The sequence below is a fragment of the Balaenoptera acutorostrata genome, chromosome 16 (genome assembly GCF_949987535.1).
Source record: "Balaenoptera acutorostrata chromosome 16, mBalAcu1.1, whole genome shotgun sequence".
Classification (NCBI taxonomy): Eukaryota; Metazoa; Chordata; class Mammalia; order Artiodactyla; family Balaenopteridae; genus Balaenoptera; species Balaenoptera acutorostrata.
In genome coordinates this window covers 35,278,333-35,300,265 of record NC_080079.1, presented here as the reverse complement: position 1 = coordinate 35,300,265, position 21,933 = coordinate 35,278,333, and the positions used below count along the sequence as shown (strand labels likewise).

Below are 21,933 nucleotides of genomic sequence, written 5' to 3'. Positions count from 1 at the left end.
CAATTAGAACTGGCAAAAATGGAACTGGCTACCTTGGTATTTAATGAGTTCCCCATCCTTGAAGGAATTTAAGCTGAGGCTGGTAATTACTTGTTAGAGATATTGCAGAAGAGATATATACTTGACAGAGGTTGGATTAAATGACCTTTAAGGTTCCTTTCATTCTGAAGGATTTTCCTATTAATTTTCCTACCTGGTTGCAATGTTAAACTTGTCTCAGTGGGTATTAAACAAAATAATCTTACCCTCCAGCAACCCCAATCTGGCTTGGCAGTTGGCATTATTATCCCAGGCTGTTCTGCACTATGTCACTGACTGCAGTTATAATTATAACAGCCACAGAGATCAATCCTATAGAGAAAAAGTGCTTTCTCATTAAAGGTGAAGGTAGAGAGAAAAAGAGGTTCTCAACTCTAACTGTATAAGATATGGAATTTAGAAACAGGCAATTTAACAGAAGTAAAATGTATGCTCCGGCAAATTCACTCCTGTAAAATGTTTCGGGGTCTGGAAATTCCCTGGCAGTCCAGTGGGTAAGACTCCACACTTTCATTGCCGAGGGTGCAGGTTCCATCCCTGGTCAGGGAACTAAGATCCCACAAGCTGCGCAGTGAGGCCAAAACAAAAAAAAGAGAAAGAAAGTGTTGCAGGGTCAAATAACTGGATCTAGGGCTGCAAAAATTATACGAACATAATTAGATCATGATTTTTCTTGCCAAAAAATGCACATCTTTGTTATATGATATAATCTTAAATAGGATTACCTCGTATTTGTACAAGTTTTCAACTTTGCTAAATCATTTTGCATCACATAGAAAGATAAAGCACTACTTCATTTTTCAGGTGGGCAATTTTCCAGGAAATTAAATGAGAGTAAGTGTTCATGACATTATATAACTTTTCACATGTCCCCTTTGCAGAATAATGAACTCTGAGGTTTCACATTAGTTACTCAATAAACACTGGTTGAAGGAAAAAAGTGATCTCTCCAAGATAGCATGACTAGTAGGTGAAGAAACCTTAAAAAGTGTTGAGTTTTATGATTAAGTTTAAAGCTCTTTCTGCTCATTTTGATAGGAGGTTTTTTTTTTTAAACATCTTTATTGAAGTATAATTGCTTTACAATGGTGTGTTAGTTTCTGCTTTATAACAAAGTGAATCAGTTATACATATACATCTATCCCCATATCCCCTCCCTCTTGCGTCTCCCTCCCACCCTCCCTATCCCACCCCTCTAGGTGGTCACAAAGCACCGAGCTGATCTCCCTGTGCTATGTGGCTGCTTCCCACTAGCTATCTATTTTACATTTGGTAGTGTATATATGTCCATGACACTCTCTCACCCTGTCACATCTCACCCTGATAGGAGGTTTTGTTTTTAGAAGGTATATAATAAAATTCAACAGAATTTAGGTTTTTTTTTTTCAGAATGTATAAGCTACTTTGAGGAAAATAGAAATAGGTAAACTGTTTTACTTATTTAAAATGATTTAGCGTGTGTTCTGAGTATTTTTCTTCCTTGTATTTTAATCATCTAAGCAAATGCATAAATCACCTTAAGAACAGAAGTTCTTAATCTTGATGAAGTCCAATTTATCAATGTCTTTTCTTTAATGGTTACTGCTTTTTATGTTCTAAAAAATCTTTGCTTATCGCAAGGTTTTAAAGATATATTCAAACTGTACTTTCTCCTAGAAGATTTCTGGTTTCAGCTTTCATACTGAGGTCTATGATCTATCTCAAATTAATTTTTATGAGTGTTGTGAGGTAAAGGTCACATTTAACCTTTTTTCCATGTGGCTATGCAGCATGTGGAAGAGCACCATTTGTTAAAAAGACTTTCCTTTCCCATTTTAATTATGTCAGTGCTTTTGTCAAAAAAATCAACTGACCAATGACGACTGGATAAAGAAAATGTGGTGTATACATACTATGGAATACTATTTAGCATTAAAAAGGAAGGAAATCCTGTCACATGCTACAACATAGATGAACCTTAAGGATGTTATGCTAAGTGAAATAAAGACATGTTTCACGAGTCCATCTATATTAGGTATCTAAGTAGTCAAATTCACACAAAGAGAAAGTAGAACGGTTGTGAACAGGAGATGGTGGGGTCGGGAAGGGGTAAGAGGAGTTGTTGTTTAATGGGTATAGATTGAGTTTTGCAAGCTAAAAAAGTTCTGGAGACGTTTCACAACAATACAAATATACTTAACACTACTGAATTGTACACTTAAAAATAGTTAAGATGGGGACCTCCCTAGCGCACCAGTGGTTAAGACTCCGGGCTTACACTGCAGGGGGCACGGATTCAATCTCTGGTCTGGGAAGTAAGATCCCACATGCTGCGTGGCGTGGCCAAAAAAAGGTTAAGATGATAAATTTTATGTTATGTGGGGTTTTTTTTACCACAATAAAAAAGAAATCAATTGATCATATATGTGTGGGCTTATTTCTAGACTCTGTTCCGTACTAATGATTTCTTTGCCTATCTTTATGCCTATACTACAATGTCTTAAGTACTGTAGCTTTATAGTAAGATTTCAAATCTGGCAGTTTTAGTCCTCCAACTTTTGTTTTTTTGTGCAAGAGTGTTATGGGTAATCAAGGTCTTTTGTAGATCCTCATGAATTTTGGAATCAGCTTACCAATTTCTAAAAGAAAAAAAGCCTACTAGGATTTTGATTGTGATTATACTGAGTCTGTGAATCAAATGTGAGAGAATGGACATTTTAATAAAATCAAGTCTCCTAATCTACAAACAAGGTCTTTAATATCTCTGGGCACTGTTTTGTAGTTTTTTGTGTAGAGGTCTTGTTTATCTTTGGTTAAATTCATTCCTAAATATTTTGTTTTTGTTGTTATTGTAAATAATTTTTTTAACTTAAAAAGTTTTTGTTTTGATATAATAATAAATTCGTACAGTTAGGAAGTTGCAAAAATAGTACAGGGCGGAAAGTTTAGTTTATTCAACAACTCAGCATATAATCAAGATCATCATGTGATCATGATGTTTTTTGATGGCCAGGGCACTATCGGTCCTGAGGCAATTGTAATAAAATAAAGATTGCACTGGCTTGCAGAAGTTTTGGAAATTTCATTGTTGCTGTGATGTTTGGCTGGAGTCCTTGGAACTAGGGTGTGGCTGTCTCCACTTCCAACTCCAAAGTAGAGTTCTGGATAAGAAAGGAATCCCCTTCCCTTCCCAGTGCAATATTTTGCAATCTCTTCAATAATTCAGCTCCACCCCCACCTCTACCTCTGATACCTACAAATTCACACCAAATGGCTGGGTTTAGGAGTAATCATCCTGGGAGACATAGGAAAAATCAGTCTGCTCTTCCAAAATTTACAAATAGTTGAATATACTGAGAGTTCTTCTTCTACCTCCTCTTTGGAGGAGTTTTAACATTTTTCCCATCTTTGTCTGCAAGGATGAGGATGCTGTCTTCATCCATCATCTTGACTAAAGTGGCATTGCTTGTTTTCTCCACATCATGAATAGATTTTACATTGGTAAAAATGTCATATGTAAGCATATAAACTAGGAGCATAGTGAAGAGAAAACATATGTATGTTGTCATGTGGCTGGTTCTGTATTAGATTAAGAAATGTAAAATAGACAGCTATAATGTTCCTTTATTGTAGAGCAGTTTTTACTTTTGCCACCATTGTTTCAAGCAGGAGTTATACTATTGGTCCCAAGGTTCTAAATGAAGCTTCCCTTAACACATGGAAATAGATAATCTAGACGAGACGAAATTAAAGCACACACACACACACAAAAACCAAGTCAAAATAAAAATAACAAAAATGTGTACACTCTCCAAAGAAGACATACAGATGGCCAAGAGTCACATGAAAAGCTGCTCAACATCACTAATTATTAGAGAAATGCAAATCAAAACTACAGTGAGGTATCACCTCACACTGGTTAGAATGGGCATCATCAGAAAATCTACAAACAACAAATGCTGGAAAGGGTGTGGAGAAAAGGGAACCCTCTTGCGTTGTTGGTGGGAATGTAAATTGATACAGCTACTATGGAGAACAGTATGGAGGTTCCTTAAAAAACTAAAAATAGAATTACCATATGACCCAGCAATCCCACTACTGGGCATATACCCAGAGAAAACCATAATTCAAAAAGACACATGCACTCCAATGTTCACTGCAGCACTATTTACAATAGCCAGGTCATGGAAGCAACCTAAATGCCCATCGACAGATGAATGGATAAAGAAGATGTGGTACATATATACAATGAAATATTACTCAGCCATAAAAAGGAATGAAATTGGGTCATTTGTAGAGACATGGATGGACTTAGAGACTGTCATAAGTCAGTCAGAAAGAGAAAAACGAATATCATATATTAACACATATATGTGGAATCTAGAAAAATGGTACAGATGAACCGGTTTGCAAGGCAGAAATAGAGACACAGATGGATAGAACAAATGTACGAACACCAAGGGGGGAAAGTGGCAGGGGGTGGTGGTGGTGGGATGAACTGGGAGATTGGGATTGACATATATACACTAATATGTATAAAATAGATAACTAATAAGAACCTGATGTATAAAAAAATAAATAAATAAATAATGTGTACACTATGGGAGAAAAAAAAAAAAAGTACAGGGTGGTCCTGCGTACTCTTCACCTAGCTTCCCTCAATGGTTACATTTTACATAATTATAATACAGTACAATATCAAAAGTATTATAAGTTGGATTATAAATTGGTGTTGGTGTTGGTACAATGTTGGTACAATGTGTACAAACAAAATTGGTGCTGGTACAATGTGTGTGTATAGTTCTATGTCATTTTATCACATATACAGATTTGTGTAACCAGCAATAATATTCCTTTTAACTTAATTTTCCTACCGTTTGTTGCTAGGGTATATCTGAAAAAGTTCAAACAATGGTAACTAGGAAAACGACTTTGATAGAACAGTTCTGTCAGAGGATTTTTTTCTTCAAAAAGTTCTACCAGATTGTTGATTTTATTCATAAAATGACTATTCCAAAAAACATATTTACACAGAAACAAAGACCCAACACAGCCAAAATTAAATAAATAAATAAAAAAGCTTCTTTCCTTCTGCCCCATTTAAAAAAAAAAAAATGCTATCCTATTTAAAAAAAAAAAAAAAATTTACTCAATCACTAAGTTCCCAGGAGAATTTTGGAAATATGTGCTCAAAAGAGGAGAAAAAGAAAAAATGCAAAGTCTGTGCCAGCCAAGTGTATTCCTTTTATTCTTGACTTCAGAAAATATAGATGAAATTAAATTTTAAGGCAGAAATATCATGTGGTAGTTCATAAGCTCTTTAGGGCTGACCCTCCTCTAACAGGAATACTTCTGTTACTCTAAGAGCTTCTCCAACTTTTGATCTCCTGGTTAACCACTGGTCAGTCAGAAGCATTCTGAGATTGTAATCCTTACTTCTACTTAAAAAAAAGAGGGTGTCCTCACTTGCTTTTTAAACCAGATAAGTGAGCTGACACTTCCGGTATCTGAGTAAGGATGAAGGCTGGTTAAGACGATCTATTACTATATTTTATTCATAATGAAATTATGATTATGTTAAAAAAAAAAAGAATCTTCATGTGTTCGAGATATTGATTTAAAATAATCTAGAGTGGAGGGAGGGGTCTTCCCTGGTGGCACAGTGGTTAAGAATCCGCCTGCCAACGCAGGGGACACGGGTTTGATCCCTGGTCCAGGAAGATCCCACATGCCGCGGAGCAACTAAGCCCGTGTGCCACAACTACCGAGCCTGTGCTCTAGAGCCTGCAAGCAACAACTACTGAGCCCACGTGCCACAACTACTGAAGCCCGTGCACCTAGAGCCTGTGCTCCACAACAAAAGAAGCCATTGCAATGAGAAGCCCGCGCACCACAACGAAGAGTAGCCCCCATTCACCGCAACTAGAGAAAGCCCGGGCGCAGTAACAAAGACCCAACGCAGCCAAAAATAAATAAATAAATAAATAAATTGAAATACATAGAGTGGAGGGAGGATGAGTGAACAAGTGTGGGTAAAGATAAAAAAGACCGGCCGTGTATTGACTGTTGAAGTTTGGTACTGTTTCATTCTACTTATTCTCTCTACTTTTGTAATCATGCTTGATAAAAACTTTAAAAGCACTTTATTCACAATTTCAAATTTTCAGATTCCAATCATAATTGAAAATTTAGTATGTAACAGTAAAATCTGTAGAGCAACTCACCGGACATTTTCTGGTCTAAGTTTATCGAGAACCATCTCTATTAAATCGGGTCTAAATTCTTCCAGTAAATATTCAGCTGTGAGCACTTCTTCTAGGGGATAATACTTTTTAAAAGGAAAATAAATAAATAAAATTTGCAAGGCTACAATAGAGTCTAACTTATTAAAGCAAACAGATCTCTAACATGTTAAATCCTCTATTTTACACCCCCCTCTTCCCTTCAATTAAATTTTACTCCACTGGAAAAATTTCTGAATCTTTTCTCTTTCTTACCACACTTTAAGCAATTTCATATTGTGGAATGATTCTGCAGTTAATCCCTAAACACATTTACATTATAGAGAACAAAATCACATTTTTTCAGGGAAAAATGTGAGTAATACCTCTAGCTAAAACTGAGTACTTGTTAATAAAGAAAATTTGATGATTAAATGCTGACACCTGTAGGATTCTTAATATAAAGTACATACATTTTAATAAACAGAATTTCTACTCAAATTTCTATGAATGAAATCAGACAAGCATTTAGAAAGGTGTTGTGTAGGAAAAATGGCTTATATTTTCAGTTAGTAAAGAAAAATAATGTAGAAGATGCTTTTTAGTATGAGCAACTTACTGAGATAGACTGATTCATTCACTCAACAAGTATGTAATGAACACCTACTCTGTGCCAGGCACTGTTCTAGGTGCTGCTGTGGATACAATGGTCGATAAGACAGATGATATCCCTGCTCTCTAAGGAGCTTATATTCTAATTGGGAGGGAGGCTGACAACAAACAAACAAATACTGTCATTATAGTGATAGGTGCTATGAGGAAAATTTTAAAAGGGGCAGGGTCATGATGGGGAGGTCAGGGAAGGTCTCTCTGAGGGAGAGACATCTGAGTGGAGACCCAAATGATAAGAAGAACCTAGTCATAGAAAAACCAGAAGTGTTCCAGGCAGAGAAAACAGCAAATGTCAGGGCCCTGAGAGGGAGGAGTAAACTTAATGCTTGAAGATTAGGCACATAGCCAGTGTAGCTGGAGTGGAATGCGAGTGGTATGGAATTCAGTCAGAGAGAGGCTGGGACCAGATGGCCATGTAGGTCAAGGTAAAAATTTAGATCTGTTCCAACTCTGATGGGAAACTTACTTGACACAGAGGAGTGGAACAACCTGATTTGGGTCTTCAAAAGATCACTGAGGCTGGAAAAATAAACTAAGGTGGGGCAGAAGAAGGCAAACAGGGAACCCAGGTAAGAGACTATGATGGTAGTCCAGGCAAGAAATGCTGGTAGCTCATATGAGGGTGGTAGCAATGGAAATGGAGAAAAGTGGATGATTTATAGCTTTCACGTAAGTAGCACCTGACACATTGCAGAATTGAAAAATATTTAAAGCCAACAAGCAAAATGTCTATGAAATGAAAATATTACAGATGATGATTCTTAGGATGATGAAAATTAAGATTTAAAGAATGTCTTCACAACAAATTTTACCTGGTTGCTACGAAGTCTAAAGTTTTAGACTATACCTTCAATTTTTATCATTTGTGTAGTAATGAAAGTAATATTATTTATACAAGATCACTGAAATACTCTACATGCCAATGTATAGAGTAAAATAACAATAAACTTACATGCAATATTCCTGCAATCTTAGAGGTATAACCCCGTGGCCTCTCTTTATCTTTAAACCTAAAAGCAACAGCATTCAAGTCCTAAATGAAAAATTAAATCAATTAGACATAAGTCACCTATTATTTAGAAATACTTTTTTTGGGGGGGGGGATTGGTTTGCACTATAGACTTTCTACTCCATATTTAACTATCACACTTTCTGGAAAAATGGCTATGCTTGATTTAGGAATGTACAGAACATGAATGAAAATAACAAACACAGAATATGATTCTGTTGAAACTATTAGTCAAAGAATTAGGAAAACTGTGGAGGAAGCTTGTGAGATCCAACAGTTGCATACATGATGATTTTGCTGACCCTTTCAGAGAACTGCAGCCTGATTAGAAGTTATTGTCATAAGTTTCACAAGCAGAAATTATACCTTTAAACTTTTATCTATGTAAAGAGGTTATCTCTTATCCTAAAATACATTTCAGAGTCTTGATAGTCCTTAATTATATAGTAGATATTTTAAAAAACTCTTAAAAGAAGGCTTTAAACATTTAAAAGACAAATACCTTCTGTTTTATGCAAAAAAAAAAAAAAAGGCCAGGCTTTTCCATACAAACGACAATAAAATCACTTTTAAGAACACAATCATATATATAACAATTCACTGTTTCTTTGAGAGTATGCTACAAATTTTTACCACGAGATCTGAAAATGACACAGCTCATGCAACTTCAGGCCGGCAGAGAATAGAGTAAGCCCTGATAGATAAAACCTCAAGAAACTGCTGACTTTCTTCTGAGGGAAAGAAAAGCAATCTGATTTCTTTCCTCTTCCTTATATTTAAATTAATTCACATATATTTGTTTCTTGAAAAATTTCCTTAAGAAAAATTTTGGTGAAACTAAAGTACCTTGCACTCTTGGAAAACCCATTCTTGAGGTCCTTCCGCACGTAACTTCTGAATGTATTGAAACATGTGCAAAATTATATCTTCAACATGTACTGGAAAAAAAGGGGCACACTTAAAAACCATTCAGGGCTTCCCTGGTGGCGCAGTGGTTGAGAATCTGCCTGCCAATGCAGGGGACACGGGTTCGAGCCCTGGTCTGGGAGGATCCCACATGCCACGGAGCAGCTGGGCCCGTGAGCCACAATTGCTGAGCCTGCGCGTCTGGAGCCTGTGCTCCGCAACAGGAGGGGCCGTGATGGTGAGAGGCCCGCGCACCGCGATGAAGAGATGGCCCCCACTTGCCACAACTGGAGGGAGCCCTCGCACAGAAACGAAGACCCAACACAGTCATAAATAAATAAATAAATAAATAAATAAAGACTTTATAAAAAAAAACAAAAAAAAAAACCATTCAGTCCTCGAATCCTTCCAAGCAATGAGCTCACTCCTAAGGTAAAGTCAGGTCCCTGACTTCAAGTAGAAGACGGTCCCTCTTAGAGATGGGAGTTCTCACCTCCCTGAGACTGGTTTTAGGGTCCCACATACATGGCCCTCCAGGATTTGGTATATGTGACTGAAGGGGCTTTGGGGTAGTAAATGAGCAAATAAAAAGTCAAGTACACATTTTACAAGTGCAACATAATGATCAGTTGTTAAGGAGGGAAAATCATCCATGAAATGAAGTTACACATGAAAAATACAACGGATAAAATGGTATGAATTAAAGTGTTTATAGCTTTACAGCAAAAAACAGATCCACGGCATAAGTTAATAAAAGTAAATCATAAGAAATCAATTTTCATTCAAAAACAAAAAGGTCAATACTTACATAATCCTTCCTCAGTCAAGTCCACATTAATGATAAAAAACATAAAACCTCGGGCTCCTTCCTTTTGCCCACCAACAAGAGTATTTACCCAGCCTGTAACATTCAAAGGAAATCAACATGATTGCATGTGTGTCTTCTTTTAAGACAAGAATTTTTTAAACAAAATTCATTCTGTATGTGCCCAATGGAACACATAGAATGGCCCTCTTGCAGAAAAGATTGGAAAAAAAATCAGTTCAGAAAAGCACTGAAAAGCAGTTCAGACAATGCAAAAGATTCAAATGATTTTTTTAGTTTGGGAGCTTTCCTTGGGACACTTCAAATCATTTCCCAAATCAAGAGTAGACGACTGTGCTTAAGTGTTATATAAAAAGAGTCTGAGTGGAGAGGAACCTTGGAAATCTATTGACTGATCCTAGTATACCCTTTGGTTTGATGGATAAGAGCAGGCAAATAAATATTTCAGCACATTTCATAGAGATGGTAAAGAATACCCAATGTGAGCTTTTACTTTTTTTAACCTCTATCTTATTTAAAACATGCACTACAATACCTTTTGAAATATGTAAACTTCACAGCTCAATACTGAAGGATAAAACAAACTATGGAAAAAGACAAAAACAAAAATCCCAAAGCAAAAAACAAGTGTACAACAACCAACACCTCACTCTCATCAACCCTAAACGGTATCATCTGAAAATGTTCCTTCACAGGAAAATATTTAGGAGAAATGAGAGTCAGAGTAAAAAAATATGGTGGAGGTGGGGTACTACCCTCAGAAGCTGGTGTCCAAGAGACTCACCCTTTGATTTAAGTTCTGATAACAGACTCCCAGGACCTTCATGCCCAATGAGATGACCAAGATAATGACCAGGATTTGATTTGTAGTATTTCTGAAGGTCAGGTATGGGAAATGTCACGTAAAGATTCCTAATGTCCTTAATGGGTACTATTTTGTAAAGTTGCTGGGGAAAAAATAAAACAAACAAATCACGAAAAGTTAGCTATGTACAACTCCTACTGAATAAAATACTTACAAACTATGAAGAATAGTGATTTTCAAAAAAAACAAAATACCAATTTTCATGGAAAAATCCCAAATTCAGGAGAGAATCAACTGCCAGAGAAAACCATACTGACCACACAGAAATAAACGACCTGGGCTCTTTCTTAGTGGGATTTCATTACAGTTGGTATGCAGTCCATGTTTGGTCCCCTTGACCATGCAGCTCAATATTTTGGATACTTGCCTTCTGGCACTGGATAACAGCTTCTACAGTCTGCCAAGGTTATAGCTACCAAAACTACTTTTAACATGCAAAGATCAGAACATATTGTTATCTTTTTGGTGATACACGTCCCTAATAAATGTGAAATTGATTTGATTTGATTTTAATATAAACCAGACAAATATTAAAAACTATATAAATAATGGAACCTCCAAAAATGTTCATGTACTCTTTGGTAAACCAGGCATATATTATGTCCATAAATTTAAAAAAGAAAAAAATACTAGAAATACATGCACTTACTTTAAGATGTTCTTCTTGGAAAGGATGTTCAGGAAATTCTGGCAATGGGACATTTTTGTTCTCCACTTCAGAAAATAACTTCACCACCAGATCAGTCAAGTCATCTAAAGATTCTACAAGAAAACAGACAATGGAAACAGAACTTAAACTAATCATAACACATGAAGGGTAGTATTTAAAAATCTTAGGATTATATACACATATATAAAATCACTATGTTGCACACCTTAAGTTTTTTTTTTTTAATAAATTTATTTATTTTTGGCTGCGCTGGGTCTTCATTACTGCGCACGGGCTTTCTCTACTTGAGGCGAGCGGGGGCTACTCTTCATTGCGGTGGCTTCTTTTTGTTGCGGAGCATGGGCTCTAGGTGTTCGGGCTTCAGCAGTTGTGGCACACGGGCTCAGTAGTTGTGGCTTGCAGGCTCTAGAGCGCAGGTTCAGTAGTTGTGGTGCATGGGCTTAGCTGCTCCGCGGCATGTGGGATCTTCCCGGAGCAGGGATCGAACCCGTGCCCCCTGCATTGGCAGGCGGATTCTTAACCACTGCGCCACCAGGGAAGTCCCTGTATACCTTAAATTTATACGATGTTATATTTTAATTATATCTCAGTAAAGCTGGGGGGGGAAGAAAACACCTTACGATTGCCTGAAAAATCTCAGGACTATTAAAAGGAAAACCTAGGAATTTTTTAAAAACTCCATCTGATAAAGTTGAAGCGTTCAGTAAAATCCCACCAGTGCCTATATAACTTCTGAAGCTATGCAGTATTGATATTGATTATACCTCACACATATCTGCCTCTTTATAGTTTAAAAAACTGTTTTACAAATATTATCTTGCAATAAGTTTCAAACAAATATTGGAAACAATAATAGAATAATGAGTGGCATTTGGAAACTATTTTATCTACGATTCCCAAAAGGCACATACGAAACCACTGACAGATTATAACATTAACTTTATAAATAGACACAGTCTAAACCCATTGCTAAAAGTCAAATATTAGAGTTTGTAAGTAATTGATTTTGTGGGGGAATAGTATAAAATGGTGAGAAGAATCCTGGGTCTTCAATCCTAACCCCAACTTCACCAACCAATTATGTCAAGAGACTATTTGGACAAACTGTTTAACCACTCCAGGTTCTATAAAACATGAAAGCTGGGTAGGATGATCACAAGTTTCTTCAAGGTCTAACACTATATGATTCTGTACCATACTGTGTCAAACTCATGCAAAGATTTGTAATTGTTGATAAGATTATACAGCCACTTATGTGAAGTTCTTCTATGTTATCATCTATCTATATTTTTAATAGAGAGGTGTATTTGCAAAAGTATGAGATGTTCACTGCAACACCATTTATAACAACAATAAAAACTGGAAATGACCTAAACATCTATCAACGTGTGCATGTTACAAAAAGTCTGTATATTGGAATATTATATAGCCATTAATGAGGGAGAGGTCTGTATGTGCTGATATGAAAATATCTCAAAGCTCTATTAAGTGAAAACCACAGACTTCAGTGCCATGTAGCATAATCTCATTTAATTTCTTAACAGACACACATAAATCCAAGTATATTAACAAAATTCTACTTTTGCAAGTATAACAAAAAATGATATAAAGTGACTATCTTTGAGGAGAGGGCATAGTGGTCATAAGGTGGGATAAGGAAGAAGAACGTGATTTCCATTTTATATCTTTCTGTATGGGATAAATTTTTTTCTGTGCACACATATTACTATTACTCCAAAAAGAAAAAAGTGGAAAAGGTTATCTTTTTATAAAGAAGATAACCACTCACCTTGATTCTGCCTCCTCAGAAATAGGTTATTTATAAATGGTATAAACATTCATTTCTTGTCACTATCAGGAAGCACTTGAATCGAATAAGAAATTTCCCTTGATATTCTGGGACCCATTTTGAACTTTTCCATGAACTCTCTAAAAAGCACTTACTCACTATATGAGAATTGCCTATAGACAGTATGAAGTTCTCTTTTAGGCCTATGAATGTGGGCACGTGCACTTTATTTATAAAACATATGTATTTTTACTTTGATTTTTTTGACATGTATGAAGGACCCTAAAATGTCCAGAGCCAAATAAAAGGCCAACCCGTGGCTGTTTGTTATATGACAAGTGAACTCGGGAATGAATCGGGTGTATTTGGAGCAAGAGATGTCAGAGACACCTGACATAAAGACATAAAGAGACACACAGAAGGGACACGTAACTGGAAACAAGATGGGCAGTCAACAATGATTTGTCACCCTGAAGTGCTGACGACAGCGAGGCCCTTTAGAGCAAGGTTCTACTAGGGAATGCCTTTCCTTTTAGAAGCACAAATTCACCATGTAGCTTTTTAAAGGTAAGGCAGCTGTACAATAATGCACCATCTGTCTTCACTGTGAGCTACCAGAGATCAGGGAACTGAGTCCCATTCATCTTTACATTACCAGGACTTGGCAATCCTAGGGTCTCTACTTGACAGTTACCTATCTGTCAAGTGTCCAGGTAATTGGTGCTGCCACAACTAGAGGGAGGACCCCGTGGGAGAAGAGAGAAAAACTTTTTTGTCCCTTTGTGACAGAGATCCTTCCACATGGTTACTCTTCCTCTCCCCTCCTCCTAGAAGAAGGAGCGGATTATCTATTAATCCTTTAAGAGATCCTGTTTCCTCCACACACCACTGTACTGTAAGGACACTTCTCCCAGACATGTCATCAAATCCACTGAGCTGAGCACAGGAGGTCAGTCACACTGGGAGAGGGAACTGGAACAAAGAAACTCTTTGTCTCTTTCAGATGCTTATTCTGTCATTTCCACTAAACCAAGAACACTGAGGGCAGGGCTTATGTATGCGTCATCTGTTGTCATTATTACTTGCCTAATAAGTGCGTAATGAAATAATGTGTTTTATCTCAAGATGACATGGACAAAAATACAGCTTAGAAACCTACTCCCAGGACTAGGCTCTAAATACCAAGTGATATTTTTTAACACTCTACAGATCTACCTACCTTTAGAAAGCACACAGGATTATAATATACATTTTTTATTAGCCTTACTCCTTGGACCCATTTTATATCCTTGTTCCTATTACCAAGTTAAAATATATATAGTTGTTTATTTTCTACCCACAAAAGTAACATTTGTCAATAGCAGAATACTTTGAAAAACAAAAGCAGAAAAACAAAAGCAAAAATACAAAACCAAAAACAAAAGAAGAAAACAAAAGTCGCCCATAAGCTCAGGATTATGGAATGCTGAAAGTAGCTACCATTTATGGAGCATTTTACTGTGTTGCCAGGCACGATGCACTTTTTCTGCATTATCTCTATTAAACCTCACAACAGGTATGAGGTACCACCTCCATTTTACAAATGCAAAAACTGAAGTGCAGAGAACTGAAGTAACTTTGTTAGCTCATAGCCACTATATACTGAGTAGGTGGTGTATTAGGAATTCAAACCCAAGCTCTCAGACTCTAGAGCATGAGTTCTTAACTACTATACCACATTATTAAATTTCTGGTATGTTTTTCTACTTTGTCTTATGTCTCCCATTTATGTCTATTAGAATTTTTTAGAAATCCCCAAATGGGATCAGATAGCACACAGTGCATTTATAGAGTGCTTTTGTTTTCTACCTAATACAATAAGAATATTTTCCCAAGTTATGAAAACACTGTCATGAAACTATTTATTCATTCAATATTTACTTACTGAGTACTTATGATGTGTCAAGCACTAACCCAGACAAAGCAGTGAACAAACAGCTTCTATTCTCAAGTAACTTACATTCTGGTACAGCAGACAACAATAAAGAATATTTAATATTTCAGGTGATGATAAATGTTTTAAAGAAAAATAAAGCAGGTGAGAGGAGAGGAAGTGGGAGAAGGGATGCTATTTTCTATAAGATGCTCTATTATATACCTATAACATCACTATTTAACCAATCTTCTGTTAATGAACATTTAGCTTGCATCTAACTTTTCACTAATAAATACTATACTGAAACATCCTCGTACATCACCTGTTTGAACAACTCTGATTATTTCCTTAGATTGCACTTCTAGAAGTGAAAATGTACTTTATAGGGTGATGCATCTTGTTAAACTGTCCTCCAGAAAGTGTGGAGGAATTGCATAAATTGTATACACCACAAATACAAAAGAGCACCTCTCCTCATAATGGGTATTAGTTAAAACAAAATCCAAATCAAAATTATGGTAATTTAATAGGGGAAACAATATCAAACTTTGTTGCTTTCTAATAGTTTTCCTAGTTTATAATCATCTGTCTTTTAATTTTTTTAGTTTTTTTTGAATTTTATAAGGTCAAATCTCTCAATCTTGTCCTTTATACTTCCTTTCCTTGCTATTAATTTATAAATTCTTCAGGTCTCCATTTAAAATCACCTAAGCTTCTTTCTAGAACACAGTGAGTTAAAAACAAAATTCCCCTCCACATATTCTCCAGCAAGATCATTTTCAAAAGCCTCTGAACAGATAAAAGGAAGTGTCTTATATCCTTCTTCCAATACTTTGAAAAAGCCAAAGTGGAAAACTAAGATTATCCAACACCATGAAAAAATTTTAACGATTCTTACCTCGACCTAAAACACAAATAGCCATTAAGTTGGATGAATAATAAGTAGAATGGAATTTCAGTAGCTCTTGTCTTACATCAATGCCTTCTTGGTTTGGTCTAGTCTCTAGAGTATATTTGTTACCTGAAAGGAAGGAAAAACATTTCTAAGAAAAAGCAAAATATGCAAATTTTAAGGCCTTATAATTATTACTGACATTGTTATAAGGTAAACTTAAAAAATAGAGTCCAAACAAACACATATAATGATTAGTCAAATATGTTTGACCATAACCTGGATAAACAGGATAGTACAGTACAAACTAGTAACATTTTAATCTATAGAGAGTCTTCCCTCAAGACCTTAAAGTACTTTATAAAAATTATACTTCTTAAAATTCCTAAGAGATAGTAGGTATTATGAGCACTTATAAGACAAAATGAGATCCACATGGCCTCCATTCACACTTACTTTAACTTCCAATTCCCTAGGTGCTCCGTAATTAATTGAACATAGTCACTGAGGGATCTTTTTGGAACTTGCCAAGTTACTTGTGGAAAGAAATGTACTATTCTTGGCTGAAGCATTAAATTTGTGATGTGAATTCTCATGAATTTGACCTACACTGGTAAAAATAGGATGCAACGCTATTTTTGTAAGTCTCAAGCGATGTACACAGCGTACCACTATGAGATCTCTTATGAAATTTAATAACTAATTCAATTAGGATAAAATATGCATGTCAAAAGCAAATAGTCAAACTCTCTAAGTAGTACATGTCTAATAAAGATCTTGCCATTTAAAGGCTGGGAGGCGGAATTTCAATGATTGGTATCTTTCTAAAAATGGCATCTTGACTAGAAATACCCTAAGATCTAGTATAATAACTTTTATTATTGTTCCTGCTTATACTATTAAATGGGCTACTCTTTTTCACCTGCATAGATGAAACTATGGCAGAACATATTCTTGATGTGTTTTTTCCCCTTGGGTTATTATAATGGCTGATGAACTGGCATTGGGAGAGTGCCCTTCACTAAACTGGATATCTAGAGAGAGCCATCAGATGGCGTTCTCAGACCCAGTCTTTAGCCACGTAGAACTGAAGATTCTGAGCCAAGATTCATGCCCCAGAATGCTTCAATCAACAGATCTAGTAGAGTGTGCAAGAAACAGCCCAGCAAGTACTCGTTAACCTTTCTCTAGTCAGAAAGCAATCAAATGTACTCATATTCACTAGCATAGCCTGCTAATCAAGTCTCCAGGTTCTTTATCAGTCTTCTCAGTTTCACTAAAGATCCAGTTCAACTCCAGATCTGCTCTGCTAGGGGTCCTAAAATACCCCCTCATTCTACCTGAGGAATCCAGGTGATCTAAAAAGTATCCAGGGTCCTAACTCCTCAGAAAAAAAAAAAGGAAAAGAAAAAAAAAATGCTTTTTGTTGGGTAATGGTTTGAAGTTCTCTCATATTAAGGTAAAGCTTGAGTATTGATGGTACCTCCCTTTTCTACTAAATGAAGGTTATAAAAGCCTCAGTTCCAGAGAGACTAGTCCTTAGAGCTTCCTTACTCATTTATACTGCCAAGCTCAGAGTCCCACAATATATGCATCAAGATCCACACACTGGGACACCCAAGTTTGGAGAAATTACGTTTTATTTCAACAGACTATAAATGTGATAGTGTTAGATAGAAATCAGATTTTCAGTCTAAGTGTGATATGCCTATTCACAATCTGGTCAATGTTCTGGTTAAAAAAAAATCTCAAATCAGAGTATACAAAAACCAAGATCATGGCCTCCATCTAGAACTTAAAATTCTTTCAGTTTGACTAGTTCTAGCTCATTCTGCTTTGATTTTAATGTACCTGAATATCTTACCATTCTAATCCTTACCCTTTATCTTTAGGTTCATTTAAAAACACAGAGATAAAGCAAGAACATACCCCAAATACACTAAGACATGTATCACTGGCAAAATACTGACAATGCTAGAGTGAAAAGATCCAGAGGACCACAACAGAATAGTATACCACAAAAAAAACGAAGAATCCACTGTTCATATGCAACAGCATGGAGGAATTTCACAACTTTAAGGTTGAACAAGAGAAGCCAGACAGACACAGAGGAGTATACACTGTATCATTTCATTTATATAAAGCATAAAAACAGGCTAAACTAATCTGAGTCATGAAAAGTCAGAACAGAGGTTATCCTGCTGGTAATCTGCTTCTTGACTGGGTGCTGGGTCCATGGTGTACTGAGGTTTTGAAAATTCAGTGAGTTGTACATAAATAATAGCAGTATATTCATTCATCTGATTCTTCAAATAGCAGCAGAGTAAAAACAACAACAACAATTTATCAGAGACACACACTTTTCAGTACATTTATTATATTTCAACAAAAAGTTAAAAGTAAAACGAGCCAAAGGAGCCACTCTGTCAACAGCAACCTGACCTACCTAAGGTACAAAAATCTAGTTGATTCTGTATCTCTGGCCAAACTTCTAAACAGAGGTCCAATCACGTTTGTTCTGAAAAGTGGCTTTTAGCCACAAATAGATGCCATTCTGTGAATCTACATATTAATTTATTTGCTACCTAGATGCTTTTAGGCTTTCTAATATATGATGACACAAGGAAACTGTGGTCTGTTTGGGAACACAGCCCAGAATGGCAGTGCTGTATCCTTAGAAGCTCCTGAATCAGAAAGAGGAAAAAGTTCTCCACTATTACTCTCTTGGGGTCAGGATAGTCAGCTCTTAATACACTGACAGAAAAACATGAATATTAGGTAAAAATGGGCCAAAGAGTCAGGCTTGTTATTAAGTTTATTAGCCCTTTTATAACAATTTTTTAAAAAAAGTTTTTTAAAAACAAGAAGGCTAGCTATAGTGGAAGTTCTCAAGAAAGTTAGTCGAGGAAATGGAAGGAAAAGCAGGACATAATGCACAGAATTCCATAATTAGTCCTTAAATTACTGAGTAGACTCTGCTACTATCAGTGCCATCATCCCCAGGTAGGGAGGTGCAGAGGAACAAGCACTGGCTTTGGTGTTGGCAGAGATATCATCAAATCCAGGGTCAAATGTCTTCTGGCTGCATGACCTTGAACAAGTCACCCTACTTCTCTTAAGCTCAATCTGCTGTCCTGACATTGGTAGACTTATATAACACCAAATTAAAAAAAGAAAAAAGATGTAAAAAAGCATAAGACTAATATTTAACAACCAATAAATAGAATAGAAAGTCTGATGACACCAAGTGTTGTGGTGATGGTGAAATGAGAACTCAGACGCTGCATGAGGGAGTGCAAACTGGATCAACCACTATAGGAAACAACTTGGCAATATCTGTTTAATCTAAAAGATGTACATATCCTAATATACAGTAATTCCACTCCCAGAATTCCACTCCCAGAACCCTAGAGAACTGTGTACAAGGAAACATGTATAAGAATGCTTATAGCATCAATGTTTCATCAACAGGAAAATGGATAAAGAATAGTATATGCATTTTATAAATTTTTCAGATAGCAGCAAAAAATAAAAATAAGAAACTTATCAGAGGGGGCTTCCCTGGTGGTGCAGTGGTTAAGAATCCACCTGCCAATGCAGGGGACACGGGTTCGAGCCCTGGTCCGGGAAGATCCCACATGCCACGGAGCAACTAAGCCCGTGAGCCACCACTACTGAGCCTGCGCTAGAGCCTGCGTGCCACAACTACTGAGCCCGCATGCCACAACTACTGAAGCCCACATGCCTGGAGCCTGTGCTCCGCAACGAGAAGACACCGCAATGAGAAGCCTACACACCACAACGAAGAGTAGCCTCCGCTCGACACAACTAAAGAAAGCCTGCGTGAAGCAACGAAGACCCAACGCAGCCATAAATTAATTAATTAATTAATTAATATATTTTAAAAACTTATCAGAGGCACACTCTCTAATATGGATAATCCTTACAAATATACCACTGAATGAAAAAATACAAGTGGTAGAGATTACTCACAATAAAATACCATTTTTATAAAACTAAAAAAACTATACAACATATTGCTTAGGAATAAATGCATGACAGCAATGTTTTATTAAAAAAAAAGCATGGGAGTGACAATCACTAAACTTAAGATAGTGGTTATCTCTCGGGAGCAGGGAGAAAAATGCAATTGGAGAAGTGTACAACAGATGCTCAAACTGTATTAGTAAGGTTCTGTTTCTTTAAGTAGTGTGTAAAGAATGATCTGGCAAATGCTTTTATACTGATCTCTTTTATGACAAATAATAAATCTGTAAAAATGTTACAGAATTTAATATAATACTTGAAGTACAGCAGAAAATAGGCAATAAACAGTATCTACTTCTGTTACGATTTGAATTGTAGGAGGGATTCCTGGCTTCTGAGTACAGCACAGAAACCGTTCCACCAAAGTAGGGAAGAAAGCTCAGTAAATGGTCCAGATGACTTTCCTCTACCTAAGAATCCATATGTGGAGAACAATGTGAATATGGCTGGGATAACAAATACCAGTTCAGTCTCTAGACATATACTGTCCTAATTTAACACTAATTCAGCTGGGTCATTTATATCAAATTAAAATGCTGCTACAAAAATCCTGAATCCTACCTTTCTGGCTCTCTCACCGTTAAGAGTGAGCTCCAGCAGAGGCTTGAGGATGTCAGGATTGCTGACCCACTGGGACCTTCCGCTCTGGGCCTGCCAGGAGACAGCACTGGCTTGGCAGTTGGGAGATTCAGGGTTTCCCATCCTGACTCCATCCTTGACTAATTAAGCAACCTTGGAAAAGTCTACAAATATCTCCAAGGGGTCATTTATTTTATCTGTAAAATGGGGGTAATATGGGTACATGCCCAACTGTTAAAAGCAAGGGTCAATCCCTGACCCCTTCATTTACTAGCTGTGAGACAAGTTTCTTAACTTCTCTAAGCCCCAGTTTCCTTATTGGTAAATACGAATAGTAAGAGAACCAGCCTCACAGGATTGCCATGAGGATTAAATGAATAATCTGTGTTAAGGCTCAGCATAGCATCTGTCAGACAATAATTACTTAATAGGAACTTGGGCTGCTGTGAAGTTTATGGGAAGTGATAACGGATATGAAGACGGTTTTGTAAACTGTAAGCTCAGCAAATTTTATTTTATATTTTCATTATAAGAACTATAAATTCTATTTTAAAAAAAGCTTACAAACTCAGTACTAATGTATATGAGTGCTGATTTTCAAGTAAATAGAATGTATTTTCCTCGAAAATTCTAAAGCCAGCCAAATATTTCTTATACTCTGTGGGAAGGACTGAGTTTGAAGTTTTAGAAATGTGTTTTAGAAATCAAAGCTGGCTCCAACTGTATGTCTCATAAGGTTCTCAGGGAAAAGTCATTTGATAGTTATAACCATGAAACTCTTAATTGTTCTCTGAAAATCCGAGATTCTGAAGGTTAGGTTAATATATCTACAGTTAGTTACTTGGAATTATTATAACCTCTTTTTTCTTTTTAAGCTCTTTCTTCTTGCTATAGCAATCTTCTAAAAATCCTGGAAGAGACCAAAGCCTTTGGAGATACATAAATTTTCCTAAAAAATTAAGAAGGACAATTCTCCTGCAGCTGGGTAAGTACATGTAAGTACAAGATGTGAGTTACAAAAGAAAAGGGGACTTGAAGTGAAAGCCTCTTAAGTGCCATAATAAAGCACCTGTACACTTGTCTTCAGTTTTCAATTTCTAGTTTTCCATAGACACATTTCCTAGCAAGGAAAAAAAAAAAAAGATACTAACAAAAGCCAGGGGAAAATTTGGAGAATAATACATGACTAAGCGGGTTGAAACATATCAAATATTTTTATATCTATGAGTTTATCATGATACTAAAAAAAACAAATTAGTCATCATTCAAGGATGCTAGGGAACCAACTCAATATTTTGAAAACTGGTAAATAAAGGGAATGAATCAAACATTTGTCTTGCCTTTCCTATAATAATTGTACCACTGGGTAGGCAAAAGTAGAAAAAGAGATCTTCTTTTTATAGTAGTATTCAAGCAAATCAATATGAGAAAAAAACAACAGAATTAGAATTAGAGAGATGACGCATTGAGGATGGTTGCAACATCATAAACAGAAAACTAGACATTATACGCCCCTGATGAAAG

The 21,933-nt window shown here is 36.3% G+C and overlaps 1 protein-coding gene across 2 annotated transcripts in view; it reads right to left on the bottom strand.

Moving 5' to 3' along the window:
* IDE (insulin degrading enzyme) overlaps nucleotides 1–21,933 on the bottom strand; it is a 112,306-nt gene that overhangs the window by 34,618 nt on the left and 55,755 nt on the right. For both annotated transcript variants that reach the window (XM_007187493.3, XM_007187492.3), the window contains exons 5-11: nucleotides 15,790–15,912; nucleotides 11,167–11,279; nucleotides 10,437–10,599; nucleotides 9,635–9,727; nucleotides 8,767–8,858; nucleotides 7,864–7,944; nucleotides 6,243–6,346 (exon numbers count right to left, since the gene is read on the bottom strand). In XM_007187493.3, coding sequence (XP_007187555.1) covers nucleotides 6,243–6,346; nucleotides 7,864–7,944; nucleotides 8,767–8,858; nucleotides 9,635–9,727; nucleotides 10,437–10,599; nucleotides 11,167–11,279; nucleotides 15,790–15,912 — 769 coding nt within the window. The remainder of the gene's footprint in view (nucleotides 1–6,242; nucleotides 6,347–7,863; nucleotides 7,945–8,766; nucleotides 8,859–9,634; nucleotides 9,728–10,436; nucleotides 10,600–11,166; nucleotides 11,280–15,789; nucleotides 15,913–21,933) is intronic.